Below are 17,499 nucleotides of genomic sequence, written 5' to 3'. Positions count from 1 at the left end.
ATGCGTTTGGGAATGTTCGCTACTAAAACTGAATGTCAACTGAAAGGATCAACTGTGCGGTCTACATAATTTAAAGAGAGGGGTTGTGTGTCAAAATGTACACTGCATGTTTCTAAATAAATTTGACTTGGGCAGATTACCACAGACGGGTCAATGAGGGCCCAAAGTTAATTTTTTATCTCTTATCATGGCGATTAACCTCTTACACAACCAGTTATAATGTTTATAAAGTCATTTCAGAGTCCAGGAGTGTTTTATAACAAAGTTCAATTACAGCCAATGAGTCACAGCATTTGCCACAGACAGTTTTTGGCGTTGGAAAGACATTTGATAGTATCCCTTTTACTCTTACAATTGCGATACTATTTTGCAATTTTTTTGTGATATTTGATAAATTCTTTAACATTATTCAAAAACAGTACATATGATCACCACAAAAGAGGCTTTATTTGATTCAAAACCATTGGTCACAGGATAGTTGATTTGTAAGTAATGGTAGTGCAATGCATCGTTTGTTGGATGTACTTTTGAAAAAAAGAACGGCTCTACAACAGATCAGTAAGAAAATACACAATGTCATTTTTGGGTTGAGTGTGTGACGTGGAGGTAAGGTGCTTGAATCACTGAGGGCCCAACGAGGCACCAACACAGTTCCTGGTTTCCATTAGTTGTTTTGCTGGCAGGAATGGAAAGTGCAGGAATTCTCCAGATCTGTTGGGAATGGAAAAAGACAAAAGAAATTTGGGAATTCAGACTTGATTTGTCTCAGATACAACCATACAATTTAATCTGCTAACTGTCCAGTTTGTCTTGACCAACAGCAGCACAAACCTGGAGTGTATTCACTGCAATCTCTAAGTGAATTGATGGTATTCATGTAGTCCGGTCCCAAAAACTGTTCATAGCTTGTTCCATGTGGAACCTCCTGGAGACAATTAGTGGAGTCCTTGAAGAGGAGGTTCAGTCCTGAAAATGACTGGAACATCCTGAATGATGGATCGCTCCCGCTGGTACCAAACAAAATCTGATAAAATAAAATGAAGATTTAAAACAGACATATTAATTTGATTTAGTTATTTATACATCCATATTATGGCCAGAAATCATTGAGATCGGGGTAAAAAATGCCGTTTAAAGTGAGGAAACTGCTTATAAAATTGAAAACAAGTGTGCAATATATCCCAACCCAAAATGCCCTTTTTGAATTTGAGCCTGTATCTTATGCCTTATGACTGACCTGCTGTTCCGTGAGAATACGAGCAACTTCACTCTGGTGCTCAGGACGAGTCACCACAGCTCTGGGAGGCGCGACGGACAGGTGACAAGAGGCATAATCAGTGACTGGCACTGGGGCTTTCCCAGGGCAGATCAGCTGGTAGTCAGCAGAGTTCACACCTCTAGCCCATTCTGGCCCTTTGCCTTTAAAAAGAAGAGGTGGAAGAATGTTTGAATTTTATAAAAAAAACAAAAAAAACATACACATTTGTTGTTGAAATGAAGACAGGTCTGCATCAGTCTCTTACCGTCACTGTTTTCTGCAACGATTGTGTGCTGGATGAAGGCAACATCGCCGCCACCCTCAACTAGACATCTATAATGATATCAAAAACATAACTCGGGTAATCTGTAGATTTTTCACCCTGAGCAGAGTGCTCTGGAAGGAATAAGGAATAGTTTGTCTCTTTTTGGAAATGCATTGTTTTGTTTCATTTTGAAATGAAAGTCCAAGAACTTGCTTGGAGTTCTCAAGCAGTTAGCTTAGCGTGAAAAATGAAGCCAGAAAACAGCTAGCCTGACTCTCCTAAACATCAACGATATGCACATTAGCCCCCCTAAAGCCCGCTAATTAATACAATGCATCTTGTTTGTTTAAGCCATAGACATATATAAGTGTAAAAGCAATACTTCAACAGTCTTTTCTAGTTCTCAGAAAGAACGCAAATGTGCATATTTCCCAAAATGTCATACTGTTCTTCGAACATACATGCAAGTAGATATTGTATGCAGATAATAATGGCACGGTTGGGTCTTACCTAAAGGCGCCAGCGTAGCCGTAGTACCGCTCTTCTGCACTAGCTTTGCACTTGTAGTTTTCTCCCACAATGTTGCCATTGCCGACACACTGAGTGCAAAATGGAGAGCTGGGGTCTGCTCCGGGGGCACAGCCACTACTGAAGAACTTGGCTAAAGAGAGGAAGAGACATATTGTGCTGGTGTTATAGTCAGAGTGGGGGGTCAGGGTGGATATTGGGTGCACAGAGCGCATCATTTTGACACTTTGGTTTAGGTTAAGAAAAAATTGTGTTTCATGTTAATATGACCTAAACTCAGTGTTTTGAGTTGCCTAAACTGTCTATTCAATGAAACAAGTTGATAGAAAATGTCATCTGAGCATTTCTTTCTTGACAAATCTGAGATTTCAAATAAGTAGTGTATGAGTATGTGTACTTACTGAAGTCGCAGTCATTAGTCTGTTTGTGGATTAGACCCATGGGGATGTTCCAACCGGCACTTCTGCCCATGCCTGTGTGGCAAGACCTCTTGCCCTTTAGGTTTTCCCAGGTCAACCCTGAACCCTTCTTTATCACAGCAACAGCATAGTAAGAGGAGGCCGGGGCTACAAGAGTACAGAAGGAGGAGGTGATTCAGAAAACTATTATTCGAAAATCAAAATTTAAACAGTAAAAGTGTTATTGTTATTTAAATGTAGTGAAAGCAGTATTTTAACATTAAATTAAGTCTATATTACCTCCAGAGGTGCTGCAGAGGTCTGTGAAGAGAGACAGGGAATCAAATATTACTCATTCAGAAAAGGTCAAATCAAACACGGGCTTATATGGGTTGGTTTCTGTGCTATCCAAGCCTCATACCTCTACTGCATTGCTCAACCATAGCAGGAACCAGACCACACTTCCCCGCTGTGTACACCTCTCCTGCATCCACTGCCATTGCATCAGCTTCCTTACGCTACAGGATTATTGAGATAACAGATAATCAGACGCAAACGCCACAAAGGTAAAGTCAGTAAAAATATCGGCAAGCTTGTAAGGGACCCATATTTTCAAGACTGTTTTACCATAATCTTTTTCAGGCACTCTTTGACTGAGGGGGCATTCTGGCATTCAATGGTCATGGTGTCGTCAACCAAGCCGGCGATGCTCCACGTGTCACACTTGGCTGTCTCAGCGTGGCCCACAGCGCACCATCTAATAGTGTTGGATGTGGTGCCTGTCGGCTCTGGAGAGTGAAGTGCAACCATAAAACAGCGTCTGCTGTCTGATGTGTGTTAATATGAGTGTTTTATCTGCTCATATTTCACAGTACCTTTCTTAAGGGAACGGACAATGCTCATGTATTTGGCACCCAAATACAGGAAGGAATCTGTGTTTTCTGGCACCTTCACCAGCTTCACTGTTGAGTCTGTGAACATTAGGTTCTTGGCAGGTGCATAGGCTTCAGAGGAGAAGAGGTTAAATTGCTGGAAAGACAAAACGTAAGCTCATTCATTATATAAGCACTTGGATATATTGTGACGCAACCAAAACACAAAATTATATGTTTAAATGAATCCCTCTATATCATCGCTTATCCAGGGTCAGGTCGCGGATGTCACATCGGTATGTCAAGTGGAGTTATTTTGTCCTGTCTCCATGTCTGTCTTGTCATTTCCTGTTTTATTTTGGAAAGTAACTCTCCTCTCGTTTCAGGTCACTTGCCTTTCCTCATGTGCCCCAGTCTGACGGCATCCCTGATTCCTGATTGTCTCCACCTGTCACCCATTACCCTCATGTGTTAAATAGTCTGCGTCTCCCTTTGTCCTGTGCGCGTGTGTCTTGTCGTGTGTCGAGAGTCACCAGCTATCAAGTCAAAGTCTGAGAATTCCAGTAGTCTGCCTCATTAGAGGGTTTTTTGTTGGCCTTTGCCTTTGTATTATTTCATAGCCTGTTTAAGTTAGAAGTCCTCGTATCTAGTTGTAGTTTTTCCCTCCCCGGAGGCGTTTTTAGTTTAGAACTTTGTTTTGTTTTTTCCCCTTAGCTCATAGGGTTTTCATAGCCATCCCTCCTTTGAGGCGTCTTCTGTTTTGTACTCCTTTGCGGCCTGAATAAAGTCCTGTGTTTTTGAAATCTCTGCATCCGAGTCCTATCCCTGTGTCCTGGGCGTGACAGCGGAGGCAGCAGCTCCAGCAAGGGACCCCAATCTTCCCTTTCCCAGGCCATATAAGTCAGCTCTGACTGGGGGATCCCAAGATGTTCCCAGGCCAGTGTGCAGATATAATATCTACACCTAGTCCTGGGTCTTTCCCATGGCCTCCTCCCAGGGAGGCGCCCAGAGAGCATCCTTACCAGATGCCCGAACCACTTCAGCTGGCTCCTTTTGATGCAAAGGAGCAGCGTCTTTTACTCCGAGTACCTCACAGAGCTTCTCACCCTATCTCTAAGGGAGACGCCAGCCACCCTCCTGGGAAAACCCATTTCGGCCGCTTGTACCCGCAATCTAGTTATTTCGGTCATGACACATTCCTCATGACCATAGGTGAGAGTAGGAACAACGAAGATCTCTTTTCGTCACAACGGTGCGGTAAAGCGAAAGCAATACCACCAGCTGCTCCGATTCTCCGACCAGTCTCACGTTTCATTGTCCCCTCACTCGTGAACAAGACCCCGAGGTACTTGAACTCCTTCCCTTGGGGTAAGGACTCATTCTCTTTCCAGAGCAGGCAATCCACCGGTTTCCTGCTGATAACCATGGCCTCAGATTTAGAGGTGCTGGTCCTCATCCCGACTGCTTCATACTCGGCTGTGAACTGATCCAGTGAGTGTTGGAGGTCACAGACTGATGATGCCAGCAGGACCACATCATCTGCAAAAAGCAGCGATGAGATCCTCAGCATACCGATCTGAAAACCGTCCTTCCCCCGACTACGCCTTGATATCCTGTCCATGAATATCACAAACAGGATTGATGGAGGACTTGACCAGGGAGCCTGAGTAGTGTGATGCCCCTGCAGTTGGCACCGCTCTCTGGTCTCCCTTTTTGAACAGGGGAACCACCACCCTGGTCCGCCACTCCATAGGCTATCTCCCTGAATTCCACGATTAGAGACGTATCATGTGGAACTATATTTCTCTGTCTTCTAACTTCTGAGTCAGTTTCTTTTGTGGAGAACTAATATTAAGTATCATACCTGTACTGAATTGAGAGTAGTCCAGATAAATTCAGTCAGCTGTGCATCCTTGCGGCTGACAACAGCATGAGCTGGTACTCTGGCCAGGTGGCAGGTTCTATAGTTGTCAATAGGTGCTCTGGTGTTATCCGGGCACAGCAGCTCATAGTTGGCCTTTTCTGATTCTGAAAGTGTGGCACAACAGTAAAACTAATGTATTTGTATTTCCTCTTAACAATCTTCAGTCAAATCTTAGCAAAGGTGAATTTGTCCATTTAAACATCAAATTCCACATATATTATATAAATTATGGCAATTATAACCAAGAGTGTATATTTTATTAAATTATTTTTTTATATTGTTATATTGAATCCACATTTAATATATCAGCAAAACAGGACCTTATATACATATTTGATAAACACAGCAGCAGATATGAGATAATTACTTACAGATTGATCCACCTACAGCAGATGATTGGCTTGATTTTAAGATGAAGATTAGTTGAATTGTATCTTCTCGTAATAATGTGTTCTACTGTCCATAAAATTCAGTGATATAGATGTGGTGATGCCTATCAGCAGTGCTGTTGCTTATTTGTTGACAGTGTGATACTGACCAGGTACAGTGAGATGATGCACAAAAGCCACATCTCCAGCGTCTTCCATTAGACACCTATTAAGAAGCCCAGGCGACATCAGCATCAGAGGTTTCTACCAGCAGTATAGTATATTTGCACCAGGTTTAAGAAAATTAGATAAAAACGTGGACATATATGGAAGATACACGCATAGAGGTTGATAAAGGACGGTAAAAGTCATAGCAGAACTGTCAAGGATCAGAGATACTGACCGGAAGGCCCCATCGTAGCCGTAGTAAGGCTCATTGTGGGACCTGGAGCAGTCTCCTTTGCACTGCTGACACAGTTTGCTATTCCTTGTTGCCCCCGGGACACAGCTGGCCGAGAAGAAGTCACTCACCGCTGCAAACAAACAGCAGGCAAGGATTTCAGTAATATCCATCCATCCATCCATTTTCTACCGCTTATCCTGTATTTAGGGTCAGGGGGGGCTGGAGCCGATCCCAGCAGTAATTGGGCGAAGGCAAGGTACACCTGGACAGGACGCCAGTCTATCGCAGGGCCGACATGTAGAGACAGACAACCATTCACGCTCACATTCACACCTTTAATTTGTGCAATTTAGAGTCATCAATTAACCTGATTTCAGTAATATTGAGGATGTAATTCCTTGCAAGGCATCTCTGTCAGTTATTACAATAGATTAAACTACAGGTGTTTAAAATGAAAATAAACATTTCCAGAAAAAGATCACTGCAGCTCTGACCAAACATACACATTTTATTCTTAATTGTCGAACCTTTGACACAGCTAATGCGCAGGTCACACTGTGATCAGTGGCGTATGTACAGTAACTGTTATTTGAGGACTGTGCCGAACATTTAGTGTAACTCACCCTCCTCCACGGGTCTGTCTTCAATGCCTGACCACTGAATCAAATTCATGGACACCAGAGTTCCTATGGGGATATTCCAGCCTACAGATTTGCCCAAACCAGTGTGGCAAGATTTCTTCCCCTGGAGGTCTCTGATGCCAAACTGAGTGCCCTTCTTCACCACAGCAACAGCATATGAACAGGTTTCTGAGGCTGGGTGTATGCAGAACAATTGTGAGTAAAAAGATTACAAAAAAAAAAATGTGCTCATACAAAATGCTATATGATATCTTCTTGCTAATGCTAATATCAGTAAAGGCAGCTGATTAGTAGACATACAGGTGCCGTAGTGCTCAGCTATGATGGGCTGCAGGTTGAAGTGGTTCAGTCCAGCAGTGTAGATGTCCCCTCCATCCAAAGTGATGGCATCGGCCTCACCAGCCTGATGGGAAAAAAACCCATCAACATGATGTTTGAGCTCTCCAACAGCTCCCAGATATGTGGTGAATGGTTTCATCACTTGAATGCTTTAATGCAACTTATTCCACCACATATCAAGGGGGAATATTGTACTTGTTGCTCTTCTACATTCATTTGATGGCAAAATATATGATCAATGTATAAAACTTCCCTTGCCCGGGCCACATCAGCCAACTCTGGCACTGTGCCTGACTTCCACGCAATGTTGAAGAGAGTATCATCCAAACCCCCCCCCCCACACCCAAAGCCTTCGACATTTCTGGACGGATCTCAGCAATTGTTGTTATTGCTATATAAATGTACTTTTGCTCATTACAGATTTGTTGTTGTTATATTTTGCTGTTAAAGATCAGAATCCTTCCTCCTCCACTGGTTAAATCATCACTCAAACATATTTTCACAATTGCTATAGTTTGTTATAGACTAAAAGATGGAATTAAACTGAAGACAGGGCCATGAAGACTACTTTCTGATGACGCCATATCATTGAGTGCATGCTCTGAATAATGTTACTCCTCTCCTTACCTTGATTGCAATGATGCAGTCGATGGCGGTGTCTTTCCTCACGCAGGACAACACACCAAGGGCCGCGCATTTCTGCTGTTCTTTGTCCGATATGACGCACCATCGCACCTTGACAGCGGGATCCGCGAGCGTGGTTGCTGCAAGGTACACATGGGTAAATGATAATGCAGAGTTTAGGTTAATCTGTCGTTAGAAGTGTTAGGGTTAAATGTGCAATGTCGTTACCGAGGCATCCGAGCAGCGCCGCGAGGAGGAGAGTCTGCATGTTGGACGGCGGGGGTCTCCAGGTCAGCAGAGCAGACCGTCCGGGAGGCGCTCCGGCCTTTTATAGCAAACCTCAGACAAGAAAAAGTTTGCTCAGGTTTCCTAATGCGTGCATGCAAGTGTGTGTGTGTGTGTGTGTGTGTGTGTGTGTGTGTGTGTGTGTGTGTGTGTGTGCGCGCGCGCGTGTGCCATAACCTCCAGGTGAAGGATTTATCTGCTCTAACATTTATACATTTGTATGTTACTGTCAGCGCTTTGTTCTGAGGCTGAGGTTAAATACTATATAGTAGAACATGTAGAAACTGGATTCAATGATTAGTAACATTTTGTAGTGACAGTTTGTAGTTTGTAGACATTCTGTGGTGTGTACTTTTTCCAGCTAAACGGTCAAAATAATAATCCTGAGACTTGGAAAACATTGCAAAATAGATACTTGTTGACAGGGAATACTCCAACAGTGTGCAACCATCCTCAAATTGCTGGATTCAGGTTTTTTTTTTAAGCTACAGGTGGTAGAAGGCATATAAGTGCATGTCACAAAATGCATAAAAAGTCATGTTTTATGCATTCTGATCAGCAAAATTGAAATGATGAAAGAAAAAAAGGGGGAAGAATCAACACATTGCCCAACATTTTTATTTGCATAGCTGAATGTTGATCAGGTGCTCGTGAGGTAGACGACACGTCCCACAATATATTTATTTTCCCGTCTGTCCGTCCGTCCGTTGACTGAGATAAATCTGGCACGTACACACAAATCTCTTTCAAATCACGAGTCATTCCTAGTGACATGGGAGATCACAGGAGGGACTGAGGCACACGTGACAGGTGAAACTGACGTTCAATCAGCAATAAAACTTACAGTCAATCCTTAATTTCATGCTTTTCTCAGTCCCCTGCACGGTTCAGTGTCATTCCTTTCATATCATATGCTGAGAACAAAACTGACATTGAAATGTAATTGTCTGCTGCCTTTCTGGTATACTGCCCTTTGACTGATTTCAGATACCTCGTGAGTTTGGGTTTGTCTTTATCCCCGGGCCACTTTCCTGAACAGATTACCGTGTTTTTATCATTCCTCTTGATAACACAGCAAGTCAGTAACATAACTATCCTGTAGAGCACAAGCTGACATGCAATGCATGCTGTATTTATACAAAAATCATCACAACTTTACTCTTGTACTGTTCAAATATGCATTTAATAATAGAAGTTTTAGAACACCTCATGAATGTCAACATGAATATGACTATTTAATATTCTGTGTGAGAGGGTGAGCCTCCAGCTGTGAAATGCACGTATATTTTCTGCGCTGTAATTTACAAAGGCTTTCTATGAAGATTCCTGTAAAGAATCTGCAATTTGTTACTTATACAGTTTTCACTTGGTATGTTTCCATATTAATCAATATAATCTAGAAAGTCTATTAGCCAGTGCACAGCAGGAAAGCTGAACATACCAAAAATGTGAAGTCTGTCTCCAGTGAAGCCTACAACTCAAGATATATGGAGAGTAAAGTTTCCAATAATACATTTGTAATGGATGAATAGTTCATAGAATTCAGATGAAGCTTCTCTTTAAAGAAAATTCTTATTTTTCTCACAATGAGCACCAAATTACACACTTTCCAGGAAACTTGACCAAAGATTATTAGAAAATGAACAGGTAAAGAAATTGTCAACTTAATCGACTAAATGGTGTCTAGGATTTTTGCTTTTGTCATATAGTGATATAGATAAACAATTTCAGAGTCCAGAAGTGTTTTATAACAATGCTTAAATTACAGCCAATAAGCCACAGCAATGTGCAACAGACCGTTTTTGGCGTTGGAAGCACATTTGATAATAATATCCCTTACTCTTTCAATTGCGATTTTAATTGTTTTGTGATATTTGATAAATTCCTCAACATTATATTACAAAAACAATACATACGATCAACACAAAAGAGCATTGAAAAGGCTTTATTTGATAAAAGTCGGGTTGTCAACAATAGTTGATCCAATAACACATTATGATTCAAAACCATGAAAACAGCTACATGTGGACACGATTGGTCACAGGATAGTTGATTTGTAAGTAATGGTAGTGCAATGCATCTGTTTGTTGGATGTACTTTTGAAAAAAAGAAAGGCTCTACAACAGGATCAGTAAGAAAATACACAATGCAATTTTTGGGTTGAGTGTGTGAAGTGGGGGTAAGGTGCTTGAATCACTTAGGGCGAAGCACCAACACGGTCCGTGGTTGCCACTGGTTTTATTGCTGGCAGGAATGGAAAGCGCAAGAATTCTCCAGTTCTGTTGGGAATAGAAAACACATATTTGATTTGTCTCAGATACAACCATACAATTGAATCTGCTAACTGTCCAGTTCGTCCTTATTTGACCAACAGCAGCACAAACCTGAAGTGTATTTACTGCACTCTCTAAGCGAATTGATGGTATTCATGTAGTCCGGTCCCAAAAACTGTTCATAGCTTGTTCCAGATGGAACCTCCTGGAGACATTTAGTGGAGTCCTTGAAGAGGAGGTTCTTTCCTGAAACTGACTGGAACATTCTGAATGATGGATCGCTCCCGCTGGTACCAAACAAAATCTGATAAAATAAAATGAAGATTTAAAACAGACATATTAATTTGATTTTGTTATTTAGACATCCATATCAAGGCCAGAAATCGTTATGAGATTGGGGTAAAAACAAAATGCTGTTGAAAGTGAGGAAAATGCTTGAAAATTTGAAAACAAGCGTGCCAAAAATCTGTAGCAAAAAAATGACTGACCTGCTGTTCCGCGAGAATACGAGCAACTTCACTCCGGTGCTCTGGACGAGTCACCACAGCATGGGCAGGCACGACGGACAGGTGACAAGAGGCAAAATCAGAGACTGGCACTGGGGCCTTCCCAGGGCAGATCAGCTGGTAGTCCGCAGAGTTCACACCTCTAGCCCATTCTGGCCCATTGCCTTTAAAAAGAAGAGGTGGAAGAATGTTTGAGTTTTATAAAAAAAACACACATTCGTAGTTGAAATGAAGACAGGTCTGCATCAGTCTCTTACCGTCACTGTTTTCTGCAACGATTGTGTGCTTGATGAAGGCAACATCGCCGCCACCCTCAACCAGACATCTATAATGATATCAAAAACATAACTCGGGTAATCTGTAGATTTTTCACCCTGAGCAGAGTGCTCTGGAAGGAATAAGGAATAGTTTGTCTCTTTTTGGAAATGCATTGTTTTGTTTTGTTTCATTTTGAAATGAAAGTCCAAGAACTTGCTTGGAGTTCTCAAGCAGTTAGCTTAGCTTAGCTTAGCGTGAAAAATGAAGCCAGAAAACAGCTAGCCTGACTCTCCTAAACATCAACGATATGCACATTAGCCCCCCTAAAGCCCGCTAATTAATACAATGCATCTTGTTTGTTTAAGCCATAGACATATATAAGTGTAAAAGCAATACTTCATCAGTCTTTTCTAGTTCTCAGAAAGAACGCAAATGTGCATATTTCCCAAAATGTCATACTGTTCTTCGAACAAACATGCAAGTAGATATTGTATGCAGATAATAATGGCACTGTTGGGTCTTACCTAAAGGCGCCAGCGTAGCCGTAGTACCGCTCTTCTGCACTAGCTTTGCACTTGTAGTTTTCTCCCACATTGTTGCCATTGCCGACACACTGAGTGCAAAATGGAGAGCTGGGGTCTGCTCCGGGGGCACAGCCACTAATGAAGAACTTGGCTTAAGAGAGGAAGAGACATATTGTGATGGTGTTATAGTCAGAGGTGTAGAAAATGCAATCTTGTCTGGTTTGACCACATACATTTTGTCATAGGGAGGGGGTCGGGGTGGATTTTGGGTGCACAGAGCACATCAAAAAATTTGTGTTTCTTGTTAATATGACTTATACTCAGGGCTTTAAGTTGCCTTAACATACTGCAACCATAAACAAGTCTATAGTGAAACATAGTGTGTTCAATGTGCTTAATGTGATTACCTTTAGCACCACTGTACGACATACTGTGATATTTCCCCGTTAATAGTCTGCAGTTTACGAATACTGGTGTCGGACATACTAATAAGTGTCACTCAGTGTTGTGGTGACTGAATATCATGTTGGTGATGTCAGGCGAGTGTTATTAAAATGCTAGTATCATCACAGAAAAACAACCAAGTTATCTCCAACATAAAACTTATCCAACGAGCCAATTAATCACGTAAGCATGTTGATAAAGTTGACGATGCTTCACTTAGAGATTTGCTGTTTATCAGGGGTCAGTTAAGATTGTTTAAACGCCGCCTGCAGGCCAGCTAATGCTAGCTACGGCTAGCTACAGCTGCTGTGGCGGGTTTAGCTTTCAGGCTCCGATAAACGGTGAACTCTTTGGCTTGTAGATGATTCACCGTATTGTACGTGGTGACTTCTCCATGCGACTGTTTGTGATGCTCTCTGATGACTGTGAACGCAGCTTCATGAGCAACGGCCCTTGGTGACGTTGTAGGGCTATGTCACTTGACTGACCAATGGTGGCATTTTGATCACTCAGTTACTTACTTGGCAGATATGGCTGGCCCTCTGGTCCAGCCAAGAAAGTTGATAGAAAATATCATCTGGGCATTTCTTTCTTGACATATCTGAGATTTCAAATATGTAGTGTATGAACTGAATTTGTAGGATAAAAAGCACACAGTAACTTACTGAAGTCGCAGTCATTAGTCTGTTTGTGGATTACACCCATCGGGACGTTCCAACCGGCAGTTCTGCCCATGCCTGTGTGGCAAGACCTCTTGCCCTTTAGGTTTTCCCAGGTCAACTGTGAACCCTTCTTTACCACAGCAACAGCATAGTAAGAGGAGGCCAGGGCTACAAGAGTACAGAAGGAGGTAAATCAGAAAACTATCCACCAGATAATGAATAGTTGCATTTCATTTCATATAAAAGTCTTTGTTGAAGCTGTGAAATGCCCACATATTTTCTGCTCCGTAAGTTTCCAAAACTCTGAACTGTGTTATTTGAGAAATACAGTGTTCACTTGATATGTCTCCATATTAATCAATTCCATTTAACTGTATAATTTAGAAAGTCTATTCGCCAGTGCACAGCAGGAAAGCTGAACATACCAAAAATGTGAAGTCTGTCTACAGTGAAGCATACAACTCAAGATATATGGAGAATAAAGTTTCCAATAATACATTAATAATGGATGAATGTTTAATACATTCAGATGAAGCTTCCTGTTTTTCTCATAATGAGCACCAAATTACAAAGCTCTTTCCAGGGAACTTCCCTAAAGCTTATTGGAAAATGAAAACAAACTAAATATTATCGACTAAATACTGTCTGGGATTTTTGCTTTTGTCATAGTGATATAGATTTTTTTTTTCTATTAATAAAGCTGCATTACAGCTAAATCACACACTTTCCAACCTAATTACTTAAATGAAGTGAAAGCAGTATTTCAACATTAAGTCTATATTACCTGCAGAGGTGCTGCAGGAGTCTGTAAAGAGAGACAGGGAATCAAATATTACTCATTCAGAAAAGGTCAAATCAAACACGGGCTTATAGGATGGTTTCTGTGCTATCCAAGCCTCATACCTGCATCGTACTGCTCCACCATAGCAGGAATGAGACCACACTTCCCTGCTGTGTACACCTCTCCTCCATCCACTGCCATTGCATCAGCTTCTTTACGCTACAGGATAATTGAGATAACAGATAATCAGACGCAAACGCCACAAAAGTGAATAAAAAAAGAACCGTCAAGCTTTTGAGGGATTCCCATATTTCCATGTTAGACTGTTTTACCATAATCTTATTCAGGCACTCGTCGACTGAGGGGGCATTCAGGCATTCAATGTTGGTGGTGGTGGCATCAGCAATGCTGGCGATGCTCCACGTGTCACACTTGACTGTCTCAGCGTGGCCCACAGCGCACCATCTGATAGCGTTGGATGTGGTGCCTGTCGGCTCTGGAGAGTGAAGTGCAACCATAAAACAGCGTCTGCCGTCTGATGTGTGTTAATATGAGTGTTTTATCTGCTCATATTTCACAGTACCTTTCTTAAGGGAACGGACAATGCTCATGTATTTGGCACCCAAATACAGGAAGGAATCTGTGTTTTCTGGCACCTTCACCAGATTCTGTGTTGAGTCTTTGAACATCAAGTTTTTGGCAGGTGCATAGGCTTCAGAGGAGAAGAGGTTTGGCTGGAAAGACGAAATGTAAGCTCATTCATTATGTAAGCACTCGGATATATTGTGAGGCAACCAAAACACAAAATTATTTGTTTAAATGAAATTAAAATCACGAGTCACTATATTTCTCCCTTTTCTAACTCCTCCAGCAGTGTTTTTTGTGCAGAACAGATTTTAGTACCATACCTTTAATGAATTGAGAGTAGTCCAGATTAATTCAGTCAGCTGTGCATCCTTGCGGCTGACAACAGCATGAGCTGGTACTCTGGCCAGGTTGCAGGCTTTATAGTTGTCAATAGGTGCTCTGGTGTTATCCGGGCACAGCAGCTCATAGTTGGCCTTTTCTGACTCTGAAAGTGTAGCACAACAGTAAAACTAATGTATTTCTATTTCCTCTTAACAGTCTTCCATTTCTAAATAACTCGCAACCATCTTCTCCATACCACATTTTGAATTCAAAAGTCCAGATTTAGCAAAGAATTATTTTACAAATATTATATAAGTTATGGCAATTAAAACCAACAGTGTGTATCTTATTTGAAACTAATGACCAGCTTACTTGCCTGACATTATTAGGACATAATTCAACACATATGAGAATAGATGACAGCGTGATACTGACCAGGTACAGTGAGATGTTTCACAAAAGCCACATCTCCAGCGTCTTCCATTAGACACCTATTAAGAAGCCCAGGTGACATCAGCATCAGAGGTTTCTTGGTTATTAGCAGTATAGTATATTTTTTAGAAGGTTTAAGAAAATTTGATAAAAATGTGGAGATATATGGAAGATACACGTGTAGAGGTTGATAAAGGACGGTAAAAGTCATAGCAGAACTGTAAAGGATCAGAGATACTGACCGGAAGGCCCCATCGTAGTCATAGTAAGGCTCATTGTGGGACCTGGAGCAGTCTCCTTTGCACTGCTGACACAGTTTGGGCTTCCCTGAGGCCCCCGGGACACAGCTGGCCGAGAAGAAGTCACTCACCGCTGCAAAACAAAAAAGATTTCACAAATATTGAGGTTATAAATCCTCGCAAGGCAGCTCCACCACCCGCATCATTTGACTGTTTGACCGGAATCCATAAAGAAAGTCTCAACAATGTATTTTGTTCATTTAACTTTGCTTACTTATTAGTCAGTAGGTCTTTTCCATGTAAAGCTATTTTGAATAACTAATATGTGGCCTTACATTGAAATATATTGGGTATACAAATACTTAAATGAGCTTCTGAAACATCACAATGTTAGATTTGGATACTCCACTCTCAGATCAGTTGTGGTGAATATGAAGCTACAGGCAGCAGCCCCTTAGCTTAGCTTAGCTTATTTTAAAGACAGGTAAGACTTAAAACAGTGGGTTATGTGCCAGTCTGTTTCTTGGATGGGCATGGTAATAACTTTGTGTTACATCCTATAATTTCAACGTGATGTTTTTACACTTTAGTACGGATTTTAAACAAACAAACAAACAAACAAAAAAAAAGTGTAAATGAGTTTTAGAGGGGCTGATGGGTGAATTTAGCTTGATGGAGCCGTTTCCCCCCTTTTCCAGCCTTTATGCTAGCTGGCTGCCAGGTGAAGCTTTATATTTAACTGACAAATATTACATTACATTAAAAAACGTGTTTAAAAATGAAAATAAACATTTCCAGAAAAAGATCACTGTAGCTCTGACCAAACGTACACATTTTATTCTTAATTGTCGAACCTTTGACACAGCCAATGCACAGGTCACACTGTGATCAGTGGCGTATGAATAGTAACTGTTATTTGAGGACGGTGCCGAACATTTAGTGTAACTCACCCGCCTCCACGGGTCTGTCTTCAGTGCCTGACCACTGAATCAAATTCATGGACACCAGAGTTCCTATGGGGATATTCCAGCCTGCAGATTTGCCCAAACCAGTGTGGCAAGATTTCTTCCCCTGGAGGTCTCTGATGCCAAACTGAGTGCCCTTCTTCACCACAGCAACAGCGTAGTAACATGTTTCTGAGGCTGGATGTATGCAGAACAATTGTGGGGGAAAAATGATTACAAAAATAAATATTTAGCTCATCCAAAATGCTCTATGATATCCTCTTGCTAATGCTAATATCATCAGTAAAGGCAGCTGATTAGTAGACATACAGGTGCCGTAGTCCTCAGCAATGATGGGATGCAGGTTGTAGTTGTTCAATCCAGCAGTGTAGATGTCCCCTCCATCGAAAGTGATGGCATCGGCCTCACCAGCCTGATGGAAAAAAAACATCAACATGATGTTTGAGCTCTCCAACAGCTCCCAGATATGTGGTGAATGGTTTCATGGAGTTTTTTGTATAGCTGAATGCAATGGTGGTGCAAAGTAATGTTCTTTCTTCCAATGTTGACATACATTTTCTTCTCTTGAATGCTTTAATGCAACTTTATACTAATTCCACTACATATTAATATAATATAAGGGAATATAGGATTTATTTCTCTTCTACATTTATTGGTTGGCAAAATATATGTTCAATGAATGAAACCAAATGCAGCTTTGATAATTAAGAAGTACATTAATCAGTAATCTCCACCCCAACCAGCTAAAACATTCAGAACCAGCTTACATATTACTGCTATAATCATACAAATACTATAGTGCTATGATAAAAAGTAATATAATAATTATTCTATATTATTTATACTGCTATATTATTGTTTATTAGTATTATAATTATTATGATTCATATTATTTATAATAATAATAATAATAATAATATTCTATAGAACTGTACTTTTCTCATTAAAAATTCTAATTAAGTATTTTGCTGTAAAAGATCAGAATCCTTCCTCCTCCACAGTTAAATCTTCACTTAAACATATTTTCACAATTGCAATTTGCGTGTTATAAACTAAAAGATGGAATTAAACTGAAGACAGGGCCATGAAGAATACTTTCTGATGACGCCATATCATTGAGTGCATGCTCTGAATAATGTTACTCCTCTCCTTACCTTGATTGCAATGATGCAGTCGATGGCGGTGTCTTTCCTCACGCAGGACAACACACCAAGGGCCGCGCATTTCTGCTGTTCTTTGTCCGATATGACGCACCATCGCACCTTGACAGCGGGGTCCGCGAGCGTGGTTGCTGCAAGGTACACATGGGTAAATGATAATGCAGAGTTTAGGTTAATCTGTCGTTAGAAGTGTTAGGGTTAAATGTGCAATGTCGTTACCGAGGCATCCGAGCAGCGCCGCGAGGAGGAGAGTCTGCATGTTGGACGGCGGGGGTCTCCAGGTCAGCAGAGCAGACCGTCCGGGAGGCGCTCCGGCCTTTTATAGCAAACCTCCGACTGAGCTGGGGGAAAAAAAAAAAAAAAGTTTGCTCAGATTTCCTAACGCGTGCGCGCGCGTGTGCACGTAGAAAGACCGACATTGCATATCCGAAATTTCCACAT

The 17,499-nt window shown here is 41.4% G+C and overlaps 1 protein-coding gene across 1 annotated transcript; it reads right to left on the bottom strand.

Annotated features, from left to right (window-relative positions):
- Positions 1-576: 576 nt before the first annotated feature.
- Positions 577-17,425, bottom strand: tfa (transferrin-a; the record flags this gene model as incomplete). Its single annotated transcript, XM_084006913.1, has 32 exons — positions 17,278-17,425; positions 17,053-17,189; positions 16,208-16,310; positions 15,884-16,075; positions 14,937-15,066; positions 14,698-14,753; positions 14,262-14,425; positions 13,937-14,087; positions 13,686-13,849; positions 13,476-13,572; positions 13,357-13,377; positions 12,576-12,740; positions 11,467-11,617; positions 10,942-11,009; positions 10,667-10,848; positions 10,290-10,482; positions 8,884-8,936; positions 7,849-7,945; positions 7,624-7,760; positions 6,958-7,060; positions 6,640-6,831; positions 6,017-6,146; positions 5,784-5,839; positions 5,186-5,349; positions 3,325-3,478; positions 3,077-3,237; positions 2,871-2,967; positions 2,453-2,617; positions 2,034-2,184; positions 1,524-1,591; positions 1,238-1,419; positions 577-711 (listed from the first exon to the last, which is right to left on the bottom strand). Exons 1-32 carry the CDS (start codon positions 17,315-17,317, stop codon positions 577-579), a joined length of 4,059 nt encoding a protein of 1,352 aa, XP_083863039.1. The 5' UTR covers positions 17,318-17,425.
- Between the last annotated feature and the right edge of the window lie 74 nt (positions 17,426-17,499).

The sequence above is a fragment of the Eutrigla gurnardus genome (assembly GCF_963514095.1).
Source record: "Eutrigla gurnardus genome assembly, chromosome: 4".
NCBI classification, from domain to species: domain Eukaryota; kingdom Metazoa; phylum Chordata; class Actinopteri; order Perciformes; family Triglidae; genus Eutrigla; species Eutrigla gurnardus.
This window is presented reverse-complemented; position numbering and strand designations above follow the sequence as displayed.